Here is a 9,366-nt window from a genome sequence, read left to right on the forward strand (position 1 = left end):
TATAGAATCTAATTTACACGGTTTACACATAACCGGATACATATAGTCTTATACAATTGTTTAGAGCCTTAGACACAAGGTGGTAAAACACTCAACCCTGGTTATCCGAAGAATTCGGACATTTCTAAATCTAACCTTTTGTTTAAATCCAATTTAAAGCTTAAGACGTAACTTCTTCACTAAGATGTATTAACGAGTCAAAAATCAAAGCCTATAAATGATGATTAGTAAAAGGCAAGAGGTCAAATGAGGTGGGACAAATTGGAGAAATACTGACGTGTAATCTCACATGTTGAATGCGACAATGTCACTGTTTGATGTGATAATGTATATCGCGCCTATTTGTATTGTGACAATTGAGGAGAACCTGTTCTATTTCTAGTATGAGCGTTTGCACATGCAATATAATATTCCCATGATGCGATATAGTTTAGTTTACAAGATCCATTAACTATAAAATACAATAAATTACAAGAATCTTGTACCATATACAAGTATTTTACTATATATTAAGTTCTTCACAAACGCGTACGCAAAATTTATTTATAGCTGACTTCTGACATTTATTAGTTGTTAAGTTATAACTTGAGAGTTGTTTAACACAACGGTATTTTCTTCTTTAAAGTAAAGTAGAACACAAAACAGTCAAAACTTCATATGCGACAATATATATGTACAATCTTCTCTACAAAATAATTGACAATTTCACAATATGTGATAGAGTATTAATGTATAACAACAAACTCTTATCAATATTAACAGTACGTGAATTATTTTGTTTCGTGGTATAATAGTTAAACTTTGATTCCCCAACTGGAGGCTAAAAAATTAATCTCGATTTGAATTTAAGAATTCAGAAAGCTTATCCTAGTTGAAGTTATTAAGTACACACCACACAAACATGTAATTTGGGGTTCGAGAGAGAATTATACTATAACTAGACATATCTAATCTTCAGTTGTTGCAGACACGTCAAAACTTTGCATAATTTTTTTCCCCTTATATATAATCATTATTTTTTTTTAGATCTAACTACCAATTATTATGATGTCAGAAAACTGAATTTTATAAAAGAACAGACAAATCAGTGGATATTTTTTAAAATTTCTCTCCATCTTCCTTTTACTTATATTATCTATCACCTCTGGCTTCCAAATTGCACAGATCTATCTATCTCATCGACGGAGCGCGTGGTACATACGTGCCAGATGTAAGGATGCTGTGGTGCCACGTCAGATCGAGAAATCAATCTTTGGGCGGGTGCTCACTGTCACCTATAAAAATGGCGGCGGCAATGTTTCTTACGTCTCCAATGTTATCGAGAAAAATATCTTTGCAAAAAAAAAAAAAAAAAAAAAAAANAATAAATAAAAAACGAGAGTAAATCTCGGCGATGGCGATCAAAGACCTGACGGCGGCGAACGGTGATCCATCTCTTCCTCTGATAAATTCTCCGCCGTCAGAAACAACCGGCGGCGACAGAACCTCTGCTCTTCAAACGCTCGGAAACATTATCGTCTCCATCGTCGGTACAGGCGTCCTTGGCCTCCCTTACGCATTCCGTATCGCCGGTTGGTTCGCCGGATCTCTCGGCGTCATCATCGTCGGATTCGCCACCTATTACTGCATGCTCCTCCTCGTTAGCTCCCTTTCTATCTTTTTTTTTTTTCTCCCCCAAAATCCTTAAATCTCAACAACGTAAATCTAATTTGGATTGTTTCGATTGCAGATTCAGTGCAGAGACAAGCTAGAATCGGAAGAAGGAGAAGAAGAATCGAAAACATATGGTGATTTAGGTTTCAAATGTATGGGAACAAAAGGTCGATACTTAACCGAGTTCCTCATTTTCACCGCTCAATGTGGTGGATCAGTAGCGTATCTAGTCTTCATAGGTCGAAACTTGTCTTCTATATTCACTTCGTATGGGTTGAGTATGGTTTCTTTCATCTTGGTCCTGGTTCCAATCGAAGTTGGATTGTCCTGGATCACTTCTTTATCGGCTCTCTCTCCTTTCAGTATCTTTGCTGATATATGCAACATCATAGCGATGTGTTTCGTTGTGAAAGAGAACGTGGAGATGGTGGTTGAAGGAGACTTCTCGTTTAGTGACAGAACTGCTATTTCGTCTACCATTGGTGGTTTACCTTTTGCTGGAGGAGTTGCCGTGTTCTGTTTTGAAGGTTTTGCAATGACTTTGGCTTTAGAAAGTTCTATGAAGGATAGAGAAGCTTTCCCTAAGTTGTTAGCTAAAGTGCTTGCTGGGATTACGTTTGTCTATGTGTTGTTCGGTTTTTGTGGTTATATGGCTTATGGTGATCAAACAAAGGATATCATCACACTTAACCTCCCTAATAATTGGTCTGCCATTGCTGTCCAGGTATAAAACTGCTTAATGTGAACTCGCATTTCTTTTATGATTATAGATTCATATGCTCTGTTCTTGCTTATGATTTTCCCTTTGAATAGATTTGTGTTGAAGCTTGTGTATCCTTTGAAAAATATGTTTTGGCATCTTGGTGTTTGTTGATCATGTAAGCTGATAAAACACGTTTTTCTGTTTTGTTTGGTTTAACCAGATTGGGTTATGTGTGGGATTGACGTTTACATTTCCGATCATGGTACATCCGCTTAACGAGATCATAGAGCAGAAACTGAAGAGGATAGATTGCCTTCAACGGAAGCATCATCATGGGTACAGCAACGAAACAGGTTCAGTCTCAAAATATGCAATTTTTGTGACGAGGACACTTTTGGTGGTAGGACTTGCAGCAATCGCGAGTTTAGTCCCAGGGTTTGGTACATTTGCATCTCTTGTTGGAAGTACTTTGTGTGCACTCATATCGTTTGTGTTGCCCGCTTCTTATCACCTCACGCTGCTTGGTCCTTCACTAAATGTATGGGGCAAATCCGTCGATGTATTCATCGTGATTTGCGGATTGCTCTTTGCTGTATATGGTACGTACAACACAATCGTCGGAGTGTGAAAAGAGAAAGGAAGCGATCTTGTGTAAAGCAACCAATACAACTACGTACAAGAAGTTTGGTAAAACAAACAAGAAAATGCATAGATCTTTTACATGAATCTGAAATAGAAANCTGCTTAATGTGAACTCGCATTTCTTTTATGATTATAGATTCATATGCTCTGTTCTTGCTTATGATTTTCCCTTTGAATAGATTTGTGTTGAAGCTTGTGTATCCTTTGAAAAATATGTTTTGGCATCTTGGTGTTTGTTGATCATGTAAGCTGATAAAACACGTTTTTCTGTTTTGTTTGGTTTAACCAGATTGGGTTATGTGTGGGATTGACGTTTACATTTCCGATCATGGTACATCCGCTTAACGAGATCATAGAGCAGAAACTGAAGAGGATAGATTGCCTTCAACGGAAGCATCATCATGGGTACAGCAACGAAACAGGTTCAGTCTCAAAATATGCAATTTTTGTGACGAGGACACTTTTGGTGGTAGGACTTGCAGCAATCGCGAGTTTAGTCCCAGGGTTTGGTACATTTGCATCTCTTGTTGGAAGTACTTTGTGTGCACTCATATCGTTTGTGTTGCCCGCTTCTTATCACCTCACGCTGCTTGGTCCTTCACTAAATGTATGGGGCAAATCCGTCGATGTATTCATCGTGATTTGCGGATTGCTCTTTGCTGTATATGGTACGTACAACACAATCGTCGGAGTGTGAAAAGAGAAAGGAAGCGATCTTGTGTAAAGCAACCAATACAACTACGTACAAGAAGTTTGGTAAAACAAACAAGAAAATGCATAGATCTTTTACATGAATCTGAAATAGAAATATATGGCGAGAAAAGTGAGATTGTTTGTATGATCATTTAATGGTGTCAGGAAAAGTCGTGACCACTTGTTTAANACGTTTTTCTGTTTTGTTTGGTTTAACCAGATTGGGTTATGTGTGGGATTGACGTTTACATTTCCGATCATGGTACATCCGCTTAACGAGATCATAGAGCAGAAACTGAAGAGGATAGATTGCCTTCAACGGAAGCATCATCATGGGTACAGCAACGAAACAGGTTCAGTCTCAAAATATGCAATTTTTGTGACGAGGACACTTTTGGTGGTAGGACTTGCAGCAATCGCGAGTTTAGTCCCAGGGTTTGGTACATTTGCATCTCTTGTTGGAAGTACTTTGTGTGCACTCATATCGTTTGTGTTGCCCGCTTCTTATCACCTCACGCTGCTTGGTCCTTCACTAAATGTATGGGGCAAATCCGTCGATGTATTCATCGTGATTTGCGGATTGCTCTTTGCTGTATATGGTACGTACAACACAATCGTCGGAGTGTGAAAAGAGAAAGGAAGCGATCTTGTGTAAAGCAACCAATACAACTACGTACAAGAAGTTTGGTAAAACAAACAAGAAAATGCATAGATCTTTTACATGAATCTGAAATAGAAATATATGGCGAGAAAAGTGAGATTGTTTGTATGATCATTTAATGGTGTCAGGAAAAGTCGTGACCACTTGTTTAATTTGACAAGCTTCGTTTGTTCTATTTAAATACTACTACAACGTGGCTAGGTTATAGATCCATTTTCTCTGGATATGTGTGTCTTAACAAAGTAGTCGGAACCATACTCTTATAAAAAAAAAACACATTAAATAGTAGTAATTCGAATATTATTAATAAAAGAAATCATTAATGCTATAAAATAATTGGAATATTGTTTTGATTATATATTGTGTTTCATCTCGGGAGGGTTTGATTTGTACACGTTTGTGAATTACTCATTTGCTACGTATTACAGTAAAGACTGTAAAGTGTAAGCTTGAAACTACAATTTAAAATTCTTGTACATGGAGAGATATTACGCAAGAGTAAGGTTTGATTTGTCACGTACAAGGACATGAGTCTGAAACCTATCCCAAGATTACGGTAAGGTTGGAAGGAGGAAATAAGAGAGAAATAAACAGCGAAAAGAGTAGAATATTTTGAAAATATTAAAAACTATACCTCGAATACAATATCCTAATTGAGAACCAAAAAAGCCAACGCCCTCTCAAATCCAAGAACGGGGCCTTTGTCTTCAAAATGGGAATTTTGCAGAGAGAAAAGGGAGAGAGAGAGAGAGAGAGAGTGTCAGCCAATACCATATTAACACCAACTGAGTAGTTTCGGAAGCAAAATAGATCACACTTACTAATGTCAGAGCCAAAATCAAAACCCTTTCCTGAAAGATATATATTCATTTTAGTTATCAAATCTAAATTGAGACTCTACACATCCTATCCTCGCACCAAAACCACCCTTGAGATTCCTCGCCATGTCTCTCCCCTAATTGTATATTTTCACCGGCTTCTCATATGCGTGTCGGTTCTACAACAAGAGCATTCAAACAGATGTTAGACTTAAGGGAGATGGATTCTTAGAAAACGAGCGAGAGCTTCTTACCTGATTTGCAGCATAAGCCCTTTTAGGAGCATTATCAATGTGCTCCAACCCAAGATACTGCTCCCACGCACCGTACACATCTCTTCTCTGTTAGTCATTTTTAGTATCCGAAAATGAAGAGTTAGATCCCGAATTTATTTTTGAACAGAACTAAAAATAAAAGTCTTACCTGAAAGCGATTGTACACGACATCTGTGTCCTGCAAGTAATCGGGTCGTCCCATTGAAAAAGATGCAAACTTCCACTGAATAACACAAGACAAAAAAAAAATTAACAATGATCTTACTCCGCCACCAATAATAACAATTAATAAACTTATTGACATTTTTTAGCTGTTACCAAATCAGACAAAAGTCATGCATACCTTGGCAAAGTCCTCATCAGGGACATGAAGTTTCTTTTGGATACGGGTCTTGACTTCTTCTAAAGTTTCACCTTCATGGATTACCAAAAAGAAGGGCTCGCCGAAATTTTGTACTTGCTGCAAAAGAAAAAATGGTTAACAAAGTTTTCAAAACCTCCGATCCAAAACACTGGACCCCTCATATAGCTTTTCAAGTAATTAAGAGTGATATGGACTACCACCTGATTTTGTCCGGGCTCTTTAGAAAAATGATATACATGGATTAACCGATCATTGGGACCAATATTCTTCTCTTCGTCAGGTATCTGAGATTTCACACGATAGCAAAAGAAGAAACTCAGCATCTTTTGAGTCATTAACCAGCAAAAACTTGCATTTACATTTTACTAATGTAGCTCAAATGCAACTATTCATCTCAAGCATTCAAATAACCTGCACAAACTAGTTACAATGCAGATGACGTTCCTCTCAAGCAATTATAGCAATTATCAATCCAAACAACCTATGCCTCCAAAACAGCGAATGCAGTAAAATGTACCACATCATTTTAATTTTGCAAGTTTGAAACTAAAAAAGAGACGGGCAAAAAGTTCCAAGAAACTAAAATCTACTTCCATCGGAGAAACAAGAGATAAGTCAGTTAACAAAATACAATAAAAAGCTTGGACGATTACAGAACTAAAGCGAAAGAAGGTGAGGAAGAGAGATATACCTCCTCTGCCCGTAAAGTCCAGTACTGGTCATTGATGTTCTCAATTCTTTCAGTAGATGGAAAGATCTGCAACGCGCACCCGAACAAATTGGATCAAAAATTTGCTAAGTTCGAGAAGATTGCAAAGTACATCACACGAGATGTGGTACAGTCTACAAGCCATAATCTTAAAATAGTAAAGTTAACTACAATGTAAAAGACAAGAAGTTAGCCTGTTACCTTGTAGATCTTGTGGAAAAAGACCTCAAGTAACCTCAGTTCTGCATCTTGATGCGAAAGTTCCACCTGATGCACAAGTGTAGATTATATTTAAACTATGAAATAGATTAAACCACAAAGTATAGAGCAGAATCCATTAAAAGACAAGCACTTTATAAGGACAAAACACAGCTCAATATGTGGCCAATTAGCAGAGATGCATGCAATGATCTAATAAAAAATTGTAACTATATTGACCTTTGTTTTAAGTTCATTAATAACATCTCCAACAGTACTCTGCTTAGGTAGTCTGATATTGTGAATTACCACCTGCAATTTTAAGAGTTTTAAGGACTGAAATACAATAGCATGTGTAGAGACCTACAAATCACAAATAAAAGTTCAACCCATACTTCATCCTTTGTGGCGCTATGGAAAGCAACTTTTAAAGTCTTAAGACCTTGCAATTCTGGAAGAGGAATGTCCAGAACTTCATAATACAAAATGTCAGACGTCTGAAAAAGAAGAAGAGTCATAAGCAATTCAGCATTGGAATCGAAAAAAACATATGTAAGTTCACTCAAACCAACGTCAATCACCTGATTATAGTGAGCTAACATATCTGAAAGATGATCTACTCCACGGTATTTGATTGGCTGAGGCTTGGGTTGCTGGGAGTAGCAATTGTGAGATGTAAGCCTAAGTTTCGATGCATCATCAAGGCCAAGCTTCTCAGCCACTCTTTCGACAACATCATCATAAGTGTGCAGCTTTGACCTGAAAGTAGAAGCATTACGAATTCCAATACTGGAATAAATGACACAAAGTTGTCCATAGAGGTACTTACAACTCCAGAATAAACTCGTCTTCTTTTGGTTTTTCCAGTGTACGAAAACGCACCAGCTACGAAATAACAAACCACATAAGTTAGTTACCACCAAAACTTGCCAACAACTATTAGTAGTTTCCAAGGAATTGATAAAAAGACGCTAATCATCACAGTTTGATAAAAAGAAGCTATAACAGTTGGAGCTCTACTGTTAGAGCCCATTTCAAGATTGACATCAGTGCCCAGGTTAATTATACCTCTCGATTCTGTACATACTCCAAAAATGATGGCACATCTGGGTATAGACATTCACTCTCCTGGATACGAAGAGGTTTCTGATAGCAAATGATATCTCCATCTTCAATCTATACGCCAGAAACCCATTTCAATGAATAGGACAAACTATGAAACATCACTTGACACATTTGATACAATGAGATTAACATTACTTGGCACAGTCTGAAAGAAGTCTTCTTATCTAGATGTTCGCACATTACACAAGGTTCAAACTTTATTTCCTGAAAATGGGAAGAAAACCAATTAAAATGAAATGTTTCATGGCCATAAGTATGATGAAAAGGTAGAGCTAAAAGGCACCAGCCTCAACCTCAAAAAGTTCTATTTCCTCATCAGGGGCAAAGCCAGCCATTTTATTCAGTTGCCCTACTATATCCATGGGCTTACTTGAACTTTTCACCATGAGCCTGCCAACATATCTACAACATACGGACAAAGTGATGTAAGAATGATGAAAGTTGCAAACAAGAAACAGGGAAAAAGTGACAAATTCTCCATTAAAAAGAAAATGGAAGAAAGAAATAGTGCCTTTAGGATGAGAATATACGGGAGTATACCACCTTTTGTTTGAACAGACGTCAAAAGTGAAAAAGTGGTGGGTACTAGAATTACCTTAGTACTGCGTTCACAGGGTCATAGAGCTTAAAGAAAAGAAGAATATCTTCATGAGATTTTTCTGGGGGAGAAATAGGAAGGTCATCCTGGATAATTTTAATTTAAGAATTAGTACGACTTAATTTCTTCCCTTTGACCAATTGGTTTCAGATTTTCATTCAATGAATAGGCCACAACAATTAAACTTTGCAGCAGTGTAGTATTACCGGTCCGCGCTCTATTTCCAAAAACAGCTTCAGTTCAGCATTGTTTGCCTTGTTAGATGCCTCTCTTATTTGTCCAACCTACAATAACATCTTAAAAATTAATTACTCCTAATATAAAAAACATGTGTGTTGTACATTTTTAAAGTCTAGAAAAGGAATAATACCAAATGAAAGACGCAAACCATAGGCATGAAAGCAATTATAAAAAACAAAGTATAGCTTATAAAAAACAAAGTATAGCTTATAAAAAACAAAGTATAGCTTATAAAAACAAAGTATAGCTACCGTCTGTAATTCTTCATTAGGTAACAAGGGACGATTGGGACGATAAGTATGGTTTTGACGCTTTGCCCAGATCCAGAACCGCTGTTGTTGAACCGGGACACCAAACTCTTTGGCTACCTCTTCCTACATGAGGACAAATTTTAAACAATGTTAAGTACACAAGACACTAAGAAACTTGCAACCAATGAATAATTCCAACGAAGACAGCATCTTATAAAAACCCTTAAACAAACTAGATTCCAAACGAAAGCAGATATTCTTCTCATCAGAATCCTGATCACTATTCCTCTCCTTCAAGATAGATTCAGGTTACCAAGAAAGAAGCTTCTTCACAAACCCCATCTCTTGCTGCAATAAATTGCATTTGTCTGGAAACACATAGGAATATACAGGCATGTACCTTAAACTGTTGAAAGGGGGTTTGTTTCTGGATTCT

General features: G+C 37.1%; 2 protein-coding genes across 4 annotated transcripts in view; one reads left to right on the forward strand and one right to left on the reverse strand.

Moving 5' to 3' along the window:
• Window positions 1,320–3,842, forward strand: LOC104775938 (amino acid transporter ANT1). 2 transcript variants are annotated; one of them, XR_002037934.1, is made up of 4 exons: window positions 1,320–1,639; window positions 1,730–2,377; window positions 2,577–3,077; window positions 3,789–3,842. XR_002037934.1 is itself a non-coding variant. In XM_010499913.2 (3 exons), exons 1-3 carry the CDS (start codon window positions 1,394–1,396, stop codon window positions 2,982–2,984), a joined length of 1,302 nt encoding a protein of 433 aa, XP_010498215.1. In that variant the 5' UTR covers window positions 1,320–1,393; the 3' UTR covers window positions 2,985–3,082. The 2 variants fall into 2 exon arrangements, 1 of the variants encoding a protein (XP_010498215.1); XM_010499913.2 differs by lacking the exon at window positions 3,789–3,842 and having other exon boundaries at window positions 2,577–3,082.
• Window positions 4,952–9,366, reverse strand: part of LOC104775949 (ubiquitin carboxyl-terminal hydrolase 13) — a 10,954-nt gene continuing 6,539 nt past the window's right edge. For both annotated transcript variants that reach the window (XM_010499922.2, XM_010499931.2), the window contains exons 16-32: window positions 8,931–9,053; window positions 8,646–8,723; window positions 8,437–8,525; window positions 8,135–8,243; window positions 7,977–8,045; window positions 7,785–7,892; window positions 7,546–7,601; window positions 7,298–7,475; window positions 7,112–7,213; window positions 6,957–7,028; window positions 6,720–6,785; window positions 6,501–6,566; window positions 6,010–6,093; window positions 5,789–5,905; window positions 5,594–5,668; window positions 5,425–5,511; window positions 4,952–5,349 (exon numbers count right to left, since the gene is read on the reverse strand). In XM_010499922.2, coding sequence (XP_010498224.1) covers window positions 5,308–5,349; window positions 5,425–5,511; window positions 5,594–5,668; window positions 5,789–5,905; window positions 6,010–6,093; window positions 6,501–6,566; window positions 6,720–6,785; window positions 6,957–7,028; window positions 7,112–7,213; window positions 7,298–7,475; window positions 7,546–7,601; window positions 7,785–7,892; window positions 7,977–8,045; window positions 8,135–8,243; window positions 8,437–8,525; window positions 8,646–8,723; window positions 8,931–9,053 — 1,521 coding nt within the window. In that variant the 3' untranslated portion in view covers window positions 4,952–5,307. The remainder of the gene's footprint in view (window positions 5,350–5,424; window positions 5,512–5,593; window positions 5,669–5,788; window positions 5,906–6,009; window positions 6,094–6,500; window positions 6,567–6,719; window positions 6,786–6,956; window positions 7,029–7,111; window positions 7,214–7,297; window positions 7,476–7,545; window positions 7,602–7,784; window positions 7,893–7,976; window positions 8,046–8,134; window positions 8,244–8,436; window positions 8,526–8,645; window positions 8,724–8,930; window positions 9,054–9,366) is intronic.

This window comes from Camelina sativa, chromosome 1, assembly GCF_000633955.1.
Source record: "Camelina sativa cultivar DH55 chromosome 1, Cs, whole genome shotgun sequence".
NCBI classification, from domain to species: Eukaryota; Viridiplantae; Streptophyta; class Magnoliopsida; order Brassicales; family Brassicaceae; genus Camelina; species Camelina sativa.

Bases quoted from the DNA above. Each gene is read 5' to 3' on its own strand.
- LOC104775938 (XM_010499913.2), top strand. From the start codon at position 1,394: ATGGCGATCAAAGACCTGACGGCGGCGAACGGTGATCCATCTCTTCCT. The intron at 1,640-1,729 runs GTTAGCTCCCTT...TTTCGATTGCAG, and splicing joins ATTACTGCATGCTCCTCCTC to ATTCAGTGCAGAGACAAGCT. The intron at 2,378-2,576 runs GTATAAAACTGC...TGGTTTAACCAG, and splicing joins GGTCTGCCATTGCTGTCCAG to ATTGGGTTATGTGTGGGATT.